The 22,402-nt window shown below is 37.0% G+C and overlaps 1 protein-coding gene across 3 annotated transcripts; it reads right to left on the reverse strand.

Annotated features, from left to right (window-relative positions):
• Nucleotides 1–446: 446 nt before the first annotated feature.
• On the reverse strand, nucleotides 447–21,638 carry LOC117221094 (NADP-dependent malic enzyme). Of its 3 annotated transcripts, XR_013034851.1 has the most exons (12): nucleotides 21,405–21,638; nucleotides 10,358–10,526; nucleotides 9,511–9,669; nucleotides 8,614–8,795; nucleotides 7,576–7,885; nucleotides 7,310–7,492; nucleotides 6,635–6,860; nucleotides 6,429–6,571; nucleotides 5,563–5,857; nucleotides 5,255–5,399; nucleotides 4,291–4,491; nucleotides 447–1,787 (listed from the first exon to the last, which is right to left on the reverse strand). XR_013034851.1 is itself a non-coding variant. In XM_076526518.1 (11 exons), exons 1-11 carry the CDS (start codon nucleotides 21,428–21,430, stop codon nucleotides 1,781–1,783), a joined length of 1,845 nt encoding a protein of 614 aa, XP_076382633.1. In that variant the 5' UTR covers nucleotides 21,431–21,638; the 3' UTR covers nucleotides 447–1,780. The 3 variants fall into 3 exon arrangements, 2 of the variants coding, with proteins under 2 accessions (XP_076382633.1, XP_033327644.1); XM_076526518.1 differs by lacking the exon at nucleotides 4,291–4,491; XM_033471753.2 differs by lacking the exon at nucleotides 447–1,787 and having other exon boundaries at nucleotides 3,856–4,491.
• Nucleotides 21,639–22,402: the final 764 nt, after the last annotated feature.

Below are 22,402 nucleotides of genomic sequence, written 5' to 3' on the forward strand. Positions count from 1 at the left end.
AATGCATCTCTTCCATGCACAATATATTCTGTGCTCTTAGATAAAGGATAATCTTGACACCTGAATACGGAATTAGTACTTGAAGGTTGATTGAAGTACTAACACTAGAAATGCAGATTGATGAATACGAAGCGAATGTGCCACTACAAAATGAATGAATCGTAATTCCTTGGTGCTATTTGCATTTTATACTGTGGCCGACAATGATGTTGATATCTGTTGCGCGGATATATTTTACACATGCAAGTACGAAAGGGATGAAAATATTTAATGACGAAAATAATTTTTGTAATTGTGTATATAGCTGAGAATCACTTTCATAAAGTTTTGTTTAATAAAGGCAATATTACAATTCCTGCACGCGCTTCACTGTAGCCTCTTCACAAAAGATCATTTAGTAAATAAGCGAATAAATAAATGCAGTACAAGGAAATAAACAGACGCGCTAACGATCATGACTTAACATTTATTCATAGCCTTAAGAGTATAATTAATACGTCCAGTAACAAATTCTGAGAAACGAGACCCGTGTGTAAATAATTTCGTTTTCCATATATTTCTTACTCTCGCTCGTACACCCTCCGTAAATTCCATATATTCCGTGACGTGGCAGTAATTATAATCTAATCGATGTTGCTGATCGAAGTTTCTATCTCGCACAACACATAGGAACCTTCCGGCTAAAAAAACCTCCGCTTTCCGTACGTTTACATGCTTAGAAAGTAAGTCCGGCAATTAGAATTATATAGTAGAAAAAATACAACTTCCAAAACGTTGCTCTGGCTGTCCTGATTCGAATCTTTAAGAAAACACGTTTGTTAATCAAGTCGAAGAGACAGTGAAACTATTTCCGCAACCTTATGTAAATACATCCAGTGGAACAGAAGAGTCAATCTGAACCATCGATTCTGCTCGGCACGATTACTTGATACGTACACTATACTAAACGTTACTTGACGATACAATAGCACAGTACAGAATACAATAAATTACTTTTTATACGTCGCTGAGGCACAATCACCAAGTCGGTGCTGTTCACGGATAGATTGTTCATGTGCGAACCTTTGTGTGAACTTCACTAGAATAAAATTTCGTATTCGATACAAAATCGAGTAAATAAACGAGACGAGCGAACCAAATTTATTGATCGAGTTCGATGCGCTTCCTGTATTCCGGATTTAATTTGACAGCAAATTGGATTTCGATGGAAAACATCCGATTTGGAAACTTTCATTAATTTGCACGCGCGACGAACTTCAAACTTGATTTGTCTCGAAAACGAGACTCCAGGCGGGAAAGATTTTTTAGGGGATTCCCTTTGGGCAATCCGTGAACACCACTTGTAAAGCAACTATTCATCGATTTACGAAGAAATCTCAAAAGAAAGGACCCGGTCGTCGCGGTATCCTTCGCTTCAAGGATTAATCGCGGAGCATGGCACGCGATATAATACGGTGTGTAAATAAATAAGTGGTTCTAGGCGAAGCGAAATCCGCGTCGAAATCAATGAATAGTCTCCAAGCATTGGTAAACCTGTACGCCATTCCAACGTGTAGTCACGACATTAAATTAACAATAAATAAGTATATCGACAGGCGACGAGCCTCCGTCGGCGACGTCAATTTCCTCGACACGTTCACCAGGACGTTCTAATAATCTACTGAAGAGTTACCGGCGTGTCCACGTTACAAGACATACTTATCGAAATTCCGCAATACATATCTTAAAACGTGTGTGCACACGTTATAGTAGTCATCTTGTCATTAAACTCGCCAACACGTCATAATCTGTTGGGAGAAGAACACGATTAGTAATGACATAACGCTATTTCCAATAGTTTTCGTTTAACCAAGCGAAGTGTACTTGTCATTCGCACAATGCGCGAGATAGGGGTTGGAGACGCGAGGCGCGTCGTTGTCAATTAAATCCCTCGTGTCGAGGAATGAAAACGGACAAGCCCGTTTCGCTTGGCTAAACGCGGGCTATCACATTCAGCACTACGCGAAATTCAAAGTAAACAATCAAATTGTTGTAGCAGCAAAACGTTCTCACGACGCGTTATACACTCGCCAAATAGCCGGCGGCTTTCTTCTTTCTTTTTCTAATCAGCGATTAATTACGATACGAATACACACACGCAAGCACAGTTCACGCACGTATACCACATGACCACATGTCTAAGAAATCGATTACGTCTTGTACAACATGCGAGACCTCTGATAACAGTCCACCATCGATTATTCTACGTTGAAATATTAATTAACAGCCAAGGGGAGTGCTTACGGCACAGTTCTACGAAAAATAGATATTCTTATTTTTTCGAGAAAAATAAGTTGCGTTCACGATGAGCCACTTAAGATTAGAACCGAAAATATCTCTTTTGTTGTTCATGACAGGAGCAGATATCCAAGGGAAGAACACTATCTTCAAGGGGATGATACTGCGATAATTCCTTTGCAAAAAGAACGGTAAATTGCGCCGATAATGCGTTAAAAATGATATGGTATCTCGCGGATTAAATTGATCAGAAAATATGTTCACGACGAAATCCTTTGGTCCCTCGAAATAAATATAATAATATTTAATAATATAATATAATATAATTTAATAATATAATATAATAATAAAAATATTTATAAGCCTCGCTTGGAAATGTTCTCGCGTCACTGGGAATAACCGAGATATTTTAGATTTCGATTTCAGGCAACTCACCCCGTACGTTAATCTACTCGTATTGAATTGCTTGACGATGCCACTCGGTCATTCGGAAGTTGCGAAGACCGAGAACGCGACTCAGGAACAAGTATAATATGTATCTATGCAATTGCGTCAACACATTTACGAGCGTGAAATATTTTAATGATTCCTCGACATCATATACGAAATATAAAATATTTTGTACACATTGTATACGATACTCTTGTGCTTTCGAGCGCACTGTCGTTAAAGCTACTCTGGTTTACCCGTAGAGTACAAGGTATTCCACGATTCACGATGCAATCGGACAAAAATGAATCCGAACAATTGTCATTTCAGAGCGATACAATTTTAAGCATTTACAACTACAGATTAAAAAGTATTCGAAATGGCTTCCAGCCATGTTGGTGTCTCCTTTAATTCAGTGTACTTTTTGATTTCGTTTCTTCACGTTTCTTAAAACTTTTCAAAAAATCAGTTACACTTTGACACACTTCGTGCATATTCATTTCGAAAACTCTGCTATAGTATGCATATGAAAATTCGTTGTCGAACATATAACAGTAAAAGCGTTGAATTTCCAGTTTTGCATCGTGAATCCCGGGACAGTCGGTGTACGATGGTTGAAGAAGATACTTGGGAAATGGTGTCGCCCAAAAATGGAAGCCAATTGCAAAGACGACGATAAGAATTTGCACTTGCAGCCCGCGTTTGCAACTTACATCTCTGCGAATCGTTTGAACTTAATACGATATACGTATGTATATTGTTAGTCTTAAAGAAAGTACGTATGTGTAGAGTTAGTAAAGCACTGCGTACAAGTATCTAAAACGTTGCGAATCAAAGCATGTTAGAAGGATTATACTTTGGAAGTTTTCTGGTCCTTTTGGGGGAGGAATCGGTAGCTTTTGATTGGTTCGTTCCGGGGACAACCGCAATGGACATTGAAAGTGCATAAGGAGGATCGGTTGTTGTCATTTGCAAAGGAAAAGTCTTGGTGGCTGAAACAACGAACGAGGGAGTTTCTTAAATATCAGAAGGACGATTCTACAAAATCGTGTTTCAGGAGAGAATCTGTCACTGGATATGTAAAGCCAACCGGGCAAAGAGGAAATGTACATTCACAGATATACATGTATAAAATATACATCGTGTACCTTTGCGTTCGCAAGATTTCCAATTAAAACTTTATTTGTTATCGATTTCTCGATCGAAACTGTCACTGTACAAACACCTGTTTCGTTAAATAATTGGTATTATTGTGTAAAATCATAATACAACATAATTGCTACGGTATACAACAATTCTATAAACTTTCTTTTAAATACTTTCAATAGTTAATACTTATCACGGCTCAGGGGGCAGGGGGGTGGGGTGGGAGAATGAACTAGTAAAATCGTAATACTGCGTATAGGATGAAGGAGGACATTAAAATACTGCAATGTTAGCTTACTGCGACATTCGATGCTGTAATAATAGCACTATTAGTCATCATTTCATATTTCTGCCGTGCTTTTTTAACACCTCGTGCAAAGTTATATAGTGTAAGAAGCACTGACAAATTAGTCACTGACAGAAGTAACAGTTTCTTACAGCTAAAACTGTTTTAAACTGCACTGTTGCCTGTATCTGCCACGACCTGTTTTACATTTTCAATTCAGGACACAGCGATAATTTTTTTTGTATGTTTCTTTTTTTTTTAGAGATTAATGGTAATAATGATAGCCTCCGAATATCCCGCTCGGCGAAACCCGCTACAGATGTTTTAAATCGTGGCGGATTTCTACAGTCTCTCTGAAAAAAATTAATTAAGCTTCAGCGGCCTGCACCGAAGTCAGTCACTGGCTAGCAACGAACTGACGATAAAGAAATGCCGTCGCTAAGAAATAATTGCTATGTGTTCTAGAATCCTAAGCCTTTGTTACAAGGAGGTCAATTTACGGAGAGAAAAAAAAAAGATTGATATAAATTTATCTTATCTAATCATTCTCTTTCTAAAATCTATTTCAATAAAAATAAATTACTTTAACTTTGATAAGAATGTTTTTCATGTAACGTCTACAGTTTTAGGTTTCTTCTCCGTAGGAAAGAATATTAGTTACTACTCAAGCAAAGTAAAGCGTTCGTGGTTATTGCGTGGCAGCAACGAAAAAATCAGTTTTGAAAAACAATCAAATGTTCGCAGTTCTGAAACCTGTAAGCAATATAAAAAGTTTCCGTAACAATGACCGTGAGAAAAATGCGATAGTAGAATTAATAAGCGGTGTTCATGCTGTGCTTGAATGTTCGAGAAACTCGAACTGCGATTCTGTTCATGGTATTACTGTGATTTCGTTTGCTCTGGGATACGCTGCTTTTTTCAGGTGCAATTGTATTTCTAAACTTTAATTGCAGTTGCTATTTGCTATTTATGTGCTGCATGGCATTTCTAAAGGTTTTGCATAATTTGACTAGATACGGCTTTCGCCACCTATAGTGCATTAACATTATGGTGTCGGAAATTCTCTACACGACGTTAACCTATAGTTTCCTGTACAAAACTTATCAAAATACTCACTGCTCTGGTAAGACACGGGGTTTAGCATAGTCACCCGGCCAGTCGTATAGGTTTGGCAGTGGACTGTCATAATTGGCATCATACATTTTACTCACAATGAACTGTCGTTTGTCTTTAGGTTCCGGATACTCGCTCGCCAATCCAGCTGAAAAATGAAACACCGGCTACAATGAATTCTAAACAAGAGAAACTCCCATAAAGATCACTCATGTTGCCCCTTCATCGAAATGACAACGGTGCAAAAGCTTGTTAATTAAAATTCAATCGCAAATGGAAATTAAAATATACTGTTAGTCGAAAGTTCTTACTTTTCGCGTAAGCATAGTCGGCAATTCTAACGGCAATGTCTATCGAACATTCGCGAATAGTGCCCAACGGTGGGTACAGACTACCCATCGCAAGATCTTCGTCCTTCACGTGATCAGCCACCGCTTGAGCTGAAATGAGGAACAAATCTTCAGTGATGTGATGCACTCCGGTTCCAATAACGCCCAATGCGATTCCAGGGAATATGTACGCATTGTTTCCTTGTCCGGGTTTGTAAATTTTCCCTTTGTACTTCACCTCTCCGAATGGAGAGCCCGAGGAAAATATGCATCTTCCCTGAAACGTGAACAGTTTTATTAATAACATTCCTGACGAATTTCTCAAGAATTATTTTCCACGTTGTTCACTCAAAACGCGTGTAATGCCAACAATTATAACAAAGATGGCCTTGTTCTTTGGCAGTTGGTTGTAAAAATTATGGATCGTTATTTTGATACCACTTTACTACCTCCCATTACAATTTTAACACTCTACTTACCAGAGGCCTATTAATAGGCTTTTTAATGATCGAGCTGTACGCAAAAGAAGCCCGATAATTTTCTCTTAACTAACCACGAATTTGTTAAATTATAAATGAAATCACTAAACTGCGGATTTTATGCATTTTCGACAAAAACGGCTAAAAAGAAATTGGAAGAGTTTTAGAACATCCTCATGTTATGCGCAACTTAATAAAATTATTGAAAAAGGAAAGACATTTTCATCTGACATTTTCCTTGCCATTAACACGGACAAGTTTTATTTTATTATACATAAAGATCCGCCGTCTAGTTATCACTGTAACGGTGAACGCGAAATGTGTCTGACGCTGAAACTTATAGGAAACGTTTAAATATAATTATCGTACATCCGTGTGTTCATATGCTTGTTGGGCAGTGCACTCTGCTTTGCTGGTCGGATTGCTCAGCGCAAAGATCAACGGTCTCTCATTGTTCTTGGCCATCTCCTTCAGCACCTCAGGAGTGAACGCTCCCGCCGCTGCAGACGCGCCTGCATGATCATTTCAACTTTAGACAGAAATTAATGCATGTTGGCAAACAAAGAGCTACGCACCTATGAGTACGGTCGGTTTCACCTCTTTCACGACGTCGATCAGCGTCTTCATCACCTTGTGATTCTTCGCGTACCAGACCTTGTGACCTTCAAGGTTCCCTTCCGGTCGGTCTTTAACGAGCAAGCCATCAATGTCCATCATCCAAATGTTATCGCGAGCCTGCTGTTCCGTGCATCCGTCTGCTTCCATCGCTTTCACGCAGAGATCGGCTATTCCGATAGCAGCCTGCGCGATCAACAAACTCAAATTGAGAAACAGTTTCATCTCGCTCGGTTTACTCGTACTTTGAAAACACCCGAAATCTTCGTATTCTAAAGCATCGGAGATCTACTGGCAAACAAAAACTGAAACAGTGTTGTCCGACACACTTTGACAAATCTCTGACAATCGATTAAATTATGACATAAAGTAGGCAGAGAATATTAAACAGACGTTAATGCACAGGTATTCGAAAATATTTCACTAGCATTATTGCGAGCTAAATAACGCAGAGTCGGAGACCGCAAGCCGGATATTCATGGTTGAAATTGCGGTTCGTGTTCCTCGTTGTTTATCATTTTGGCCTAAGTCCATCTTCTAGGCAGCTAAACCGTTATCCCGGCGCAAGAGAAGTTCGATCCTCGTAAATTCGCAAAAATGAAAGTTGCTTTGGAACCTGTCAGAGTCTTACGTACCTCGCCGGCGCCTAGAAAGACGAACCTATTGTCGGACATGTTTTTCTTCGTGATTCTCTTCGAGGCTAAAATCCCGGCGACTGCAACCGCGGCAGTGCCTTGTATGTCGTCGTTAAACGTGCAATACTTGTCGCGGTACTTGTCTAGGAAGCGGAAGGCGTTGTGGTTGCCAAAATCTTCGAACTGCAACAACGAACGGACATGAACAGGCTACGAGACGACGTAACGGGAATCGAAGGATTAAATAGGTTTCCCGTGAAACGTACTTGGATCAGAACGTTCTGACCGTATTTCTTCACGCATGCAGCCATAAACTCATCGATCAATTCGTCGTACTCCCCGCCCTGACTTCTCGGTTTGTTCAGACCGATGTAATGGGGATCGTTTCGGAGTTGCTCGTTGTTAGTGCCGACGTCGATGGTAATTGGCAGACACTGATGCGGCTTGATTCCAGCTAGAGCTGTGTAGAGAGCCAATTTTCCTACGGGAATTCCCATACCGCAAGCACCCAGATCACCGAGTCCAAGGATCCTTTCTCCATCCGTTACGCAAATAGCACGAACCGCTTGTTCAGGCCTGCATTATGATATTGAGCTTTTATGGAACTCCTTCCGAGAGAATTCGCTGACGTTTAAAATCATCTAGAGACTCGGGGAAGAATACAACTCAAGCGAATCGCAATTAAAGTACATTTAACAGCCGTTTCATAAGACTTTTATCATTTTCATGTGTAATCCGTGTGATTCAACGGATACTGCTAATTATCAGTTACGATCAGCATTGAATATTTATTTTAAAAAAACTGATTTAGCAAATAAAAACGCGAGGTAGGAAGTAAGATGACGAATAATAATCGAGATCGGCAAAAGTGGACTTCTCAAAATCTTTCCATTTTAATGTTCTGTAAATCAAAAATGTGTGCCGGGACGGTAAACGTGTCAAGCGTATATTAAAATGAAGAATGAAATACGACGAGTTTCGCTCGTAAAATCTTTATACAGCATTCGTACATGCCTGTTCTGAGTATGTTCAAAACAGCTGAATATATAAAACGGGAATGCTCGGGATTGAGTTGGTAATAGAACTATCAATAAATGTGTCCCCCACTTTTTGTGTAGAGGTAACTACACCATAAAAACTCAAGTTCGCCTTAGAACGATAAAGTGTAATATTACCAACATTCAATTACGCGAACAACGTACAAAAAGTGTGCTACGATCTTCTCCGTATGTACACGCGAAATTTTGATCGATTTATTGTATGTTTCATTAAGATAATACGTTTAAATTTGTGAAAAGACGTACCAATTGTTCAGTATCTCGTAAATGTGGCCCTTATCGTATATTGTAATAAATAATCCACGGGGTCTGCGATAAATGACGCCGAACTTCTGACAGGCTAATCCCACGGTAGGCGTATAAACAATCGGCATCATTTGCTCAATGTTCTCACTTAGCAGACGGAAAAATAATCTCTCGTTTCTCTCCTGCAGCAGAGAGAGAGAGGGAGAGAGTGCTTCAATAAATGATTAGCTTGGAATTTATTACCATTAATTACTTGCTAGACTATCGTAGAATTTGTCTGATCCGAACAGGACTCGTTCAGTAATTATTCGACAATAATTAAAAATATGAACAAAATACATTTGACAAGAATATTATTGTATTCTGAAGGCACTTCGAAGTGTACCATTTTCATCGAAACAAAATTATTATCAGAATCGGAAGCATACATGCTTCTAAAAATGAAGTCGATTATTGCAAAAAGGCATTTGTAATATTTATAACAAATATATTATTGCAAGTACTGTATTATTGTAGATATGTCTGCTTCAGTAATTATTCGACAATAATTAAAAATATAAACAAAATACATTTGACAAGAATATTATTGTTTTCTGAAGGCACTTCGAAGTGTACCATTTTTATCGAGACAAAAATATTATCGGAATCGGAAGCTTACATGCTTCTAAAAATGAAGTCGATTATTGCAAAACGGCATTTCTAATATCTATAACAAATATATTATTGCAAGTACTGTATTATTGTAGATATGTCTGCTGCAAGTGCTTTAAACGCTTATTCTTGGAATAGAAGATCCGGGAAGTCCGATTATCGGAACATCGTACTAGTCATTTGCGAAATCGACGTATCGCTATCATCTAATTGAAGTTCTGCTGATAATATCTTGCTTAATCGTACCTGAAGTTCCACAAGGTAAAGATAACGATTTAAATCCTCGGTATATTTCATAACCGAAGCCTTGCACAGAGCCAGCTGTTCTTCCTGAGTTTTGAATCTAGGAGGCTGCAGACCGTGTATACCCAAGGATATCCTCTCTTGCAGAGTAAATGCCAAACCCTGTCCGATAATGTAGGATTATACATATGTATGTAGTAACTGGACTGCGGATATATATTCAAGATCACGTTCTCAAGACTAATTGATGGACTTGTGAATTAGATACAAGTTGGCGACACTCATGCTATTATACTAGCTAACAAAACTATTAGACCTCCTTTCAGTATTATCAAAGTTGTTGCTTTGTTGAACAATACTCGGTATCATTAGCCAGAAAAATAAATAAATTCATTAGTAGATAGTTGACGAAACCGATTAATGCATTTATATATATTATTTATATATATTATATATATATGTATTTATATAATTTGTATATATATATATATATTATATATATGTGTGTATATATATTATTTATATATTATATATATGTATGTATATACATTATTATATATATATTAAACTTATTATTTTATTTTTAATTTAACTAGCTTCTTAATATACGATGTTAATTTGCATTGCAATCACGTTATGATTAGAATATATTGTTTTACATTCGTGTCTGTTAAATTTCTTCATTTTTAATTACATGTTTCGTTGAAACAAGTGTTTCGAACTGGCTTATAAAACCTTCGAGATAAATCTCTTCAAATTGTCCACAGCTTTATTAGTCTTCGGAATGTTGGTTTTAATATATTATTCGCATCGCGTGTTACCACAGCGTGTAACAAAGAGATTAGTTTACCTTATTAAGTCGTGGATCCCGTAGATGACCAATGCCTTTCACCATATTTATCGGGACGACATCTCCCGATACTTCGTGGATGTCCCTTTGTGGAACATCCTTGACAGCAGGATGCGAGGATGGAAGAACTCGGGTCCATGATCCTGCACAATTTCTGCTACTGGTCGATCTGACACACACAAAAGAGAAATACTGAGCTCCTCCTTCGTCCATTGTGTGTGTGTTTTTTTTGATAAGGTACGTGAAGATAAAGTAACAATAGAACTTAAAAAAAAAAATTCCGATTCCGTTCGGTCTCCGCGACATCGCAGGTTTTCAATTTCGAGAGGATTATCGCTGGATTGAGGATTTTAGAATTCGAGACAGATTTTTAGAATGCAAGAAAACGTATAAATTAACAAGGTATAGTTTTTATTTTATTTTTAAAATGAATAATTTTTAGAATTTATGGTCAGTCTAAACATCGCTAAAAACGCTAATATATTATTTTAGAAATGAAAATCGAATATGAAATGGGGAAAAAAATAAAATAGGGATTTTATAACAATTACGAACACAACAAGTAAAATCGTTATGATACAGTTAATTTTATTTCTGCGTTAATAGAATTGTTTTTTTTTAAATTAAATTAATGATATAAAATGCTTGATAATTCGTACATTTGAAAAGGATTTTCGAATGATTGTCTAAAACAGTATGGACAAAACGACTGCAGTAAGTATGCGGTTAGAGCTATTTTGAACTTGCTATAAAGGTAGGCTTCTGTAACTCGGGAACAAGGCCGAATGGCTATATGTTCACGTAAATTCTTTTATTGCTTACGAATATCTCTTTCACCGCTGATGCTCAGTTCTCATATTACGATGTACCGCGATCGTCAACAAAACGAAGCAGAACATTTAAATCGCAACTTAAATATCTAATAGCAATTTTAGAGGGCAAAAATAATGTTCTTTTTAAATGCAATAATTTGTCACACTTTGATCTGCCCAAATAACCAAAAATTTAGATTATATAATAAGTAAAATTATTATTATTTTATATATTATATAATTAGTAAATTACGTAATATATATAAAATAATTAGTAAAATTAATATATTTTCCACGACATGTATCGGGAAGGTCTGGACATGTTTATGCCGATAAATATACAAGTATAAATAACAAGTATTTATAAACCATTATTTATAGAAGAAATCAAACTTCTTCCCTCAATGCCACGATGCAGTGATGTTCCCAAGCAGTTTATCACCGTGAAAAAATGAAACGTTTCATGCAAAGCGACACAATTATGCAAAATATTTAAATAGAAATTATTTTATGTGATCCAAAATATGTATATTTATTCGTGAAGGCCTGCGAAGTTAATCTATATTTATATATTTCGTTATATCAATTTATTCGTCACTCAAAAGAGGTAATATAAAAATTGCTTATAGTTTAACAAATCTCTTAGAAAATAATACGTTTCGTCGACATTAATACGTGCAATGCGCACGTTTGTATGTTTGCATAATCTTGAATAAATACAACGGAAATAGACTGTTTAATTTTTTAATTTCTCTGCAACACCGACGAAGTTGCAATCGAACAGAAGATAAATTCTGTGCTCTCGATAGAAAAATGTCTAAATCCACAATTGAATATCGAACAAGCAAACATACGTTCGCATAGAGTCAGATAGCGAACTACGAGGCTGTTTGGCACAGTATCGGCCACTATACCACGTTCATTTACTTTATAATCGCATTAGCCGGCCTGCACCGGGAGCACAGAGGCGCGCTCCAGTTTCCGGGAAAATTACATTTCACGTGAAAATTTCCGCCGGTTTATAAACGGCCCGAATAGACGCCTGCCAATTAGTACGTTCAATGGAGTGATTCATTTACGAAATATTTAGCGGTACACCGCCCGCGCGGCCCGGCCGGATCCGTCCCGCTGAAATTCCGATTAGTCCGCGATACACGTGACTCATTCCGTCAATAATCTGGACAGAGTGTAAATGACGCTCGCTTTCGTGGGAACACTTGTTGCGGCCGTTGGGGTTATTCCCGGTCCTATTCTACAGCGGAATCAATAAAACGCGGACCGGTCGCGCGCTGCCAAATAACTTAAGCATCGTGCACAGGCGAAATCAATCAACAAGTCGCGATATCAATTGCTTTTTGGCAGGGTGCCTCTAACGCGATCAAAGACACCTGAGCACGCGGAGACACTAGTTAATGTAATTACTACACTGCGGATCTTCGTGTCGAGTAAAAACTGTCTGCATTAATTGTAAGAAACAGCAGTTGAAAAACAATGTGTTTCATCATCGAACACGGTTTTAATACATTAACAATAATGCGACAATATTTTTAAATGCTTGTAAAGTTGAAGTTAAATTCTTGTAAAATCTTCGCAAAGTCTTTGGCATTTTATTTGACCAGTTATTATACCATAAATCTATAAAAATTGTCTGCATTAATTGTAAGAAACAGCAGTTGAAAAACAATGTATTTCATCATCGAACACGGTTTTAATACATCAACAATAATGCGACAATATTTTTAAATGCTTGTAAAGTTGAAGTTAAATTCTTGTAAAATCTTTGCAAAGTCTTTGGCATTTTATTTGACCAGTTATTATACCATAAGTCTATAAAAACTGTCTGCATTAATTGTAAGAAACAGGAGTTGAAAAACAATGTATTTCATCATCGAACACGGTTTTAATACATTAACAATAATGCGACAATATTTTTAAATGCTTGTAAAGTTGAAGTTAAATTCTTGTAAAATCTTTGCAAAGTCTTTGGCATTTTATTTGACCAGTTATTATACCATAAATCTATAAAAATTGCTTGCATTAATTATAAGAAACAGAAGTTTAAAAACAATGTATTTCATCATCGAACACGGTTTTAATACATTAACAATAATGCGACAATATTCTTAAATGCTTGTAAAGTTGAAGTTAAATTCTTGTAAAATCTTTGCAGAGTCTTTGGCATTTTATTTGACCAGTTATTATACCATAAGTCTATAAAAACTGTCTGCATTAATTGTAAGAAACAGGAGTTGAATTATAATGTATTTCTTCTTCCAATAGTTGTGACAACAATGATGCGACTATATATTTGATTTCTCAATTTGTTGTGAATTATTAATTATTATCTTGTTAAGTCAACTTTCAACTTGACTCTTCTCTGACATCAGTTTCTCTTCTCAATTCGTACAATAATACTTTTCCTTTCTTTTATCCTATTATTGATGCAGACTATATTATATTCACGTTAATTGTTACACCATTTGTATAATATCGATTGGAAGAACTGCCTGGTTATACTGCCTGAGTGTTTGTAACAGCCAATCCTGACTGAATCGAAGACAGTGAATTATTTTAACGTGAAAAAATTTGTCGACTTGTTAACTTCATTTTTAACCCTTTGCACTCGAAGCTGTTTCAACTTCGAAACTAACATATTCCTTCCAGCGTGTAGTGTTTAGATTTTTTATTTGTTTCGTACTGCATGCATATGAAATTGAGCTTATTTCCTCGAACTTATTTTCTTGCATTTTTCACAACTCTTCGAATAAATAAGAATCGTTTTAATAATTTAAGAACTGCTTGAAACAATTAAATAGCAATTTTCAGTGGCGCCTCGGAGACGCCGTTCAAGCGCAAAGGATTAATTTCAGGTCAACAAGAGAAAAATATCGATGCAAGTTACAAAGAGCGTCACTAGAAGTGTTATACGACGAGGAGGCATGCGTCGCTCAATTTTTGTGAGAAAGTACAACAATGATGCGCGTGACTATTTTAACCAATTGACGCTAATACGTGTTAGCGGTCATTTACGTTAAACCGGTAAAATATAGAAGCTCTGTAAAGTGTCAATTGCTGTCGGCCCACGAATCGTTTCGCATACATTTATTTCAATCCGAACATTTATTTGGCTTTTCAACGGTTCGTAACGCGCGATCAAACGAGACACATCGAAGGAGACACCATAACGAATAGGTACCGAGATCTTATCTCGAATTATTCATGCCGGTATACTGTAGATAAATGTATTCCTGTTTGAGTTATCAGATAAACCTTTCTGAGAAACTTTATTCTACATGTGTTCCGAATCGGTAGATTCGCATTTGTAACGGAAGATATTCCTCGAAACCTTTCACTGGCTCGCACAGCGTGGACTACGCATTCCACGCATTTTTTGCATGCGGTATACGGTAAAACGAAGTGCAATAAGAAATTTGATAAATGTTGTATTTGATGAATTGCTGGTTAATGCAGTCGAAGTTTAAGAACTGTCGTTTCCTGTAAATTCATGAGAGTGCACGCTGTTATAGGTAGATGCACAGTCTGATTACAAACGGCCCATTCTACTGAAAAATACGCGCAACTCTTCATTTGATCCGAAACACATTAGATTTATAAAATTATTAATAATTGTGAAAACATTTAAATTGTCAAATTGTCGTACTAGTTTATTAAAATTATAATAACTTGGGAACAAACATGTATAACAGAATCTCTTTACAAATGATATCTAAATTAACACTGTTCACCCTTAAAGCTGAAATAATCGGTAACAACAAACATTATCATCATCGTTATAGAAGGTAATCAAAAGAAAGATTGAAACATTAAGAAACGAAATAAACAGAACATTGAATTTATTAAAACAATGTCTCTGTACATGGTCAAGACAATATTTCTGCAAATGCGATTGCTATAACATTGACAACAAGATTATCATCGTGATAATTACACCTAATTTAGTACATATACCTAAGTTAGTATACCTAAGTAATTAAACCTAAGTAATTATATCTAAGTAATTACACCTAATTCTCCATTACACCGAAACATCCTCTTAGCGCTGAGAAACTATAAAATTAAACGAATGCCCGATAATTCCCACGACATAATGAAGCAACGAAACGATTTGTGTACGATAAAAGAGACGCCGACAGCATTGCAACAAAAGGAGCCGCATAGTATATCCGTAACTCGATATCTGACCGTGCGATAATATACATATTCATTACTCGCGGCAATACCTTGACATTTGCACATGCTCAAACTAAAATGAACAACCGATATAGCCCTAAAGCTGTCGTGGCACAACCTTTTCGGGTAGACGCGCTTATGAATTATATTCGACATTGCATCATAGGCGCGAATTGACAAACGGAAAGTGCAGGTGGAAAATTATGCAACCGCTTCTCGCGGTATTCATAGTGACTTCTCACACTTCATTGATATTCTGGGCATCAATTACTCGAAAACGAGTCGTGCCAGCACATGCTAATTCAACGAAGCAAATTATAATTCCTACGTATTGTCATAGTATCTTATTCGCATTTTAATTTACGAACGATCGAATTACATAGTATATTTTCGATGTTGCTCGAACGAAGTCTCCGTATTCTTTATAATTTAACTAGTGCCAATCGGTGGATGTTATGAAAATCATAACGCTTCGACTATCGGGAACGGACTAATGGACTATATATAATATATAATATATTATATTTTTGATTATATATAATATATAATATATCATATTTTTGATTATATATAATATATAATATATCATATTTTTGATTATATATAATATATAATAGACTAATAGACTGATTAACGATTTCGTTATATTTATAATAAGCTTAATTGTGAAATCGCAATTGTGAAAACATATTTTTGATTATATATAATATATAATATATCATATTTTTGATTATATATAATATATAATAGACTAATAGACTGATTAACGATTTCGTTACATTTATAATAAGCTTAATCGTGAAATGAAATTACTGAAATTACTATTGTTGCCGAACAATTCTTAAGAGATCTTGAATTATTCGTCTTCGATTTACAAAGAACTGTCAAGCAACTACTGATGAAACGTTCAATGTACAAATTCTTCGTACAAAACATTACCATATAAAGCAATACGAAACTTTTGTTTTTAAAACGAGATCGCACACGCTTTAAGATTGCAAATTGCAAAGCTATCACCGGACCGCGAATTTTTATGCAGGATAAAAATCGTCTGTATTAATTGCAACATAGAGTAACTACATCCGCGTAGATTTCTTAAAATAATTTCCTTGTATTGTTTGCGTTCTACTCAGTTTTTGTGTAAATATCTGAATAATTATCACTAGACTGCGAATCTTTATGCATTTATGGCTTGTGCAGATTTCTAAAGTACAAGAAAACGTCTAAATCAACAAGGCGTGATAGCATTTTTATTTTCTGTTTATAACGAGCAGTCTTTCAGTCTCGACGAAGGAAACACAATTCTTTAATTCGAAATTTTTGTAAAACGGCGAATGAAAATGAGAATTTGCATAAAGATCCGCTGCCTAGTTATTACTGTTTCCAGCTAAACGCGAATACGATGAACGACTTCCTCGAATGAGCATTGCAGAAATACGATGTGCGTGACTCATTTTATCATGTGCCGGGATCGAACAGAATTAATCGATTAACGATACATTATAGATAACAACACGGTATTGAGCAACGAGCGGCTATCGGTTCGATCTGGTTACAACCAAAGCGGGGAATCAAGCACGTGACTGCAATTGATTGCCTCCGGTAACTATGTGGAGATAACACCGGAAACTTAATTTAAACAATTACCGTTTTCAGGAAGTACGCGCAACCTTGTAAAACTATCGTGCGATAATCTTAATGGAACGTAGTCACAGACATTAACAAGAAACATAGCCGTGAAATCACAATAGTTCATGTTTGAACGAGAACGGGGCAATCTATTATTACATCGGCGGCAATCGGCCAGGTTTATAGGAGTAACTTTGAAAAATATGTTCGAACAACTGATTTCGTTCCAAAAGGATAGGCCGATTCTCGAGCGAATATCTTTTTCGCGTTTATGAAAGAAGAAGTAACAAAATACAGTAAATTCTCCCGAATTTTCCTTCAGTTTTTAAACAAATATTGAGCCTCGCAGCTCGTTTTTAGAGTTGCCGATTGCGAATAATTATAAGAACGAGGTGCAAGGCTCGAATAATCGTATCTCCTCTTCTCAAATTGTTCACTTTTGTTTACAAGCTGAAGAAAAATTAGGGAGAATTTATTGTACAGTCGTAGCTCGTAAAACTATTTTTGCATTGTCCTCGATTGAATAAAATTATCCAGATAAGAGATAATTTCCGATAATTTTCCGATAATTCAGATAATTTCCGTTCCTTTGAGTCGATGCAGACGAATATTATTTTTTTACACAGATCCGCAGTCTAATTATAATCATTAGACTCTTATAAAATATACAAAATACGACTGCGATTTTTGTATTTCATTTTTGCAGAAACGAGATTTACATTATTTATAAGATTGTCTGGTACTCTCGTAGTACATGGCTAGTACAATTTGATTCAAGTGTACTCGATAATGTCCACTTCTAATGCAAATGACAGACAGTTTGAATTTTAAGTATACCGTCTTCGCGCCACAGCGTTGAAACTGGTTTTTACGTGTTCGCCTGCGGGATTGGGTATTTTTTTTTCCTTCGTGGCCTTGATCGTCACAGCTTCTTCATCAACTAAATGGGTGCACCTACACGACCCACGTGACATCAATTTCCTGCGTGGAAGTATCTAATTTCTACCAGCTCATTAAATAGGTATCGTAACGCGTTGGACAAACTATCCAGTCCTACTTTCCATCGCCACTTTAATTAATACACTCTAATCTCGTAATGAAATTTCCAATTTGACGATAAAGATGTTAACACAGTATAGAATGTCGCAAGCTGAACAATATACGAGCAAAATGTAACCAGAAACGAAATCTTGATTAAATATCGAAATTACTGAAAACACTGGCGCAAAAATAATGCAATTTCTGTTGCAACTGAGTTAGCTTTTTCTTTTTCTTTTTTTGAAGACTAACGAAGTTTTCATTCGTAGACTTGCCGACTTGCGGTTAAGAAAAGAAGTGATATTGTTCATTGCATTGAAATTGTTCATTTATCTTGAACAGACGATGCGGTTTAATGGGGCTTTTTAGCGCACTCTAAATAGCCAGGTAAATATAGCCGGATCATTTTTCCTCGATCCGAGCAACAAAACCATGGGTTAGCATATATTATGTAAGTTAGTCGATTTAACGCGTTACGTAAAGCGCCGACATAACATCACCGGCATGAAGTGACACGGGACGTATGGATGAATGTCGTCATTCCCAAAGATTCCCTATGACGAAACGTGACGTAAATGATACAACATCCTTCACGGGGAAACGACACGGACTTCTCTCGCTCGTGCTTTTCCTGCTAGCTTCGCGTAAAAACGAACACATTCGCCGATACAACATAGAGACCATCGACGAAAACCTCGAGGAAAAAGAAGAGTAATTCGACTAAACATCTTTTTAACAAACCGTTGCCTCTGTATTTCTAGCTTCTTTATTTTAGCTTCTCGCCGTGCGGCGCTCGTCTTTCGAAACAATGGGTGCATCGCTATTTAATCTCGCGCACAAACAGCTCGTAAAAATAATATACTCTATAAATGTTTGACTTGCACCGCTTCGTATCTATGAAACTGGCAATTAGCAGGTGTGCGAGATAATTGCATCGTAATGTCTTGTATACAGATAGTGTTATTAATATCGCACGGTAGACGTATACACTGTTAATTTGCGAAACTGCGATGAAAGGAGAATAAACAATCCTCCGTCGTTCTATTTGGCAATAGTTTCGCCGGTGTTAATCGAAGGTGTTCCGTTCGTATGAATGGAACGAACGCAGGTTACCCGATCGAAAGAAGACGCTCGTTCGCGGGCTCTTAACGAAAATGGCGTCACACGTTTCCGAGGAATCTCGGGAAAAAGAACGCTCGACTTCGCGAGGTTACGAAAATAGATCGATCCGCGGTGCATGTGCGCGACAATTCAGATATCTATTTATTTAGATATTTATTTAGATATATATTTAGATATATATTTAGATATATCTAAATAAATAGATATCTAATTGTGGTGCCACAGCGCCAGCGATATCTAAATTGTCGCAAAAATGCGATAAATATCTAAATTTATATCTAAATATTTATATAAATATTTATATAATATTTATATAATATTTATATATATATTTTATTTATCGCATTAATAATATATCTCAATATATATAGATATATATATTTAGATATTTATTTAGATATTTATCGCATTATATATATATTTAGATATATTATTTAGATATATATATTTAGATATATTATTTAGATATATTATTTAGATATTTATTTAGATATTTATCGCATTTTTGCGACAATTTAGATATCGCCGGCGCTGTGGCACCACGCTTCGTAACAATGCTTTCCACGATCAATGGGAAATCTCGTTACGACAACAGCGCCAGGCAGAATCAATACTCCGGTAGAACTTCATTTATTCGAACGAAATTTCAGCCGGTCTTCGATCGCACCGAACGCCCGCCGAGCTCTTATCGCTTTGCCCGTGAAATTGCGAACCCTTTCGAGTGCTCAACACCGGTTCTCTAATTCGAAAGCCAATTTTATTATGCACACAAACTCCTCGCACGAGTTTTGCCGAGCTATCGCGACGAGGCTGAAATTGCTAGAGCAATACAATTTAGGCTTAAAGGGGTGAGAGTTTGCTGAACGCGTTAGAAATTGTCGACGCATTCATTTTCGTTGTCGTGCAGAAACTCGATCCGATTCCACGAGAAATAAATTAGATCTCCGCTGATTTGTTTCAATATTTTTATCATTTATATTTTTTAATCATTATTGTATATTATGCAATAATGATAATACTATTATTATCATTATTGTTTAACGGAGGTCGCTTTAAAAAATTAAAAGATACTTTTCCACCGCTCCAATACTTATCTATTATTATTATAATACTTATATAGATAAGTAAGTAGTACATAACCTATTATTATTATAATACTTATCTATATAAGTATTATCTATATAATACTTATCTATATAAGTATTATAATAATAATAGATAAGTATTGGAGCGGTGGAAAAGTGTCCTTTCATTTTTTAAACCGACCTCCGTTGAACATACTGTATCTATTCTGAGTTTTAACGTGCACTATAAGACAGTTATACGTCCAAGAAGCTGGGAGCACTCGAGGTCAATATTTCACGTGTAGATTAACGAAACTAATTAACAGAATACACTCTATCCGAACGTGAATACATCTCCGGCATAAAATAAATACAACATCAGAGATTACGATGAACGTGAATCGTAATTATCCGAACGGATAAATTAGGTATCAGGGAGAACTGGGTGGTTCCCTGTTACACCGGCGACCCAGATATGCAACCAGCTGTCATGTAAACGGAGTTCTACCGTAGACGATTTTCTAATATTAAACCGAAAACTGCTCCAAAAGCGTAGATCGTACCGCTACGTTGGAAGCATTCCTATAGGAACGTCTCGTCTTTATTTCACGTATCCGGGCGAGTTCCGCCAGACACGGAACCCTTTTTCGTCGAATTTTGCGGTTTCGCGTGAAATCGGTAGGATCGCGGCGGGTCGACGTTCTCGGAGAGAGAGAAAGGCCGAGTTTGCTGTGCACGTAGGGGCTGGAAGAGAAAGAGCGTCCCCTGGGCTATAGCCAGAGAGGAGCACGATAGGACTCGTTGGAGGATAGATCGCAACACAGTAGCCCTAAGGGTGCAAAATTTTCCGTAGCACCTGGCCGTGTCGGGCACGGTAACTATTGTGTTTGGCACTGTCCCACGAAACGCACGGTAACGGTGGCCTGGTATCGATCTGCGAGTTCCCGACGCGTTCCTATTTTCAGCACTGCATTGCGGTAGAAGCTAGGTTACCCACGGCCCTTCTCGCGTATTCGAACAACACAACTCTCTTTCCACTTCTCGCGGCGGCGAATCGAATCGGCGCGCACGTGCGTGCGCTCGTGTTATCACGCACCGGTTCGTCTGAAACCGAGTTTTACGGCGAATCTAGGCGGGTTAAACGGCACCTCTATAACGGAGATTTTCAATGAAAAATTTGCTGGTACTCACAATATAGACCTTTGCAGGACGAACATTTCGTTCCTCGCGTGCTCACAGCTGATCACCTCCCACCCGACAGGATCAACGCGCGACTGCGCGTTTTCGGCTAATCGCGCTTACCAATGCCGACCCGCTTACCCTCGCTCGATCCTCAACGCCGCCGCCGCACAGTCTACACTCGCACACCTTTTCCCCTTTCGGCTTCAAGTTCATCTATACAACCGTTCACGCATCCGCACCGCTGATCGCCGCCTAACAGAACACGGCACACCGCACTGCACACGCGCGCGACTAACGGAACGCCTGGCGCTTCCTTCCGCGTTGGTACGGAGGCTATCTGGCTTGCCGGCGTCTCTTGCCCGGCGGAGTTTACGCGAATCTGGTATCGGAGTAGGTCGTTCACCTGGTTCTAGCTTTTTGCTTGTCTCGTGCGATGTTAGCACGGACGAGATGTTGTGTTTGGAGTTCGATGACTGAAATGCGTGTCCAAGGTGTCTTCATTCTCAAAACACTTTTCCTGTACATGGACGCAGTATCACTGACGAGGTGACCGTGCCTATACCTCATCTGTGCTATCATTAGTAATTATTTGTTTTATTATCTGGTGGATAGACCATTAAGAAGATTAAACAGAATAATATATATATAACTATTACTATTACTATTATATAATAGTAACTATACTATAAATACTACTTATATATATAATAGATAGTATTATATATTATTATTATATACTATATTATATATACTATACTTATATATTATATATAATAGATTCCCATTAGCCTTTACAATTTGAACAATAATGTATACATATATTATAGATGATAAATTTATAAGAATTATAAATTTTTATAAGTTATATATAATTATAAATTTTGTATTCTATTGTTATTAATTATATCACAGACGAGGTATAAGAGTAGCACGGCTTAAAAAATAGAATAGTTTCTAAAACCTACTATCTCTTAATTATTATTAAAACAGCTAGAAATAATAAATGC

The sequence above is a fragment of the Megalopta genalis genome, chromosome 15 (genome assembly GCF_051020955.1).
Source record: "Megalopta genalis isolate 19385.01 chromosome 15, iyMegGena1_principal, whole genome shotgun sequence".
Taxonomy (NCBI): domain Eukaryota; kingdom Metazoa; phylum Arthropoda; class Insecta; order Hymenoptera; family Halictidae; genus Megalopta; species Megalopta genalis.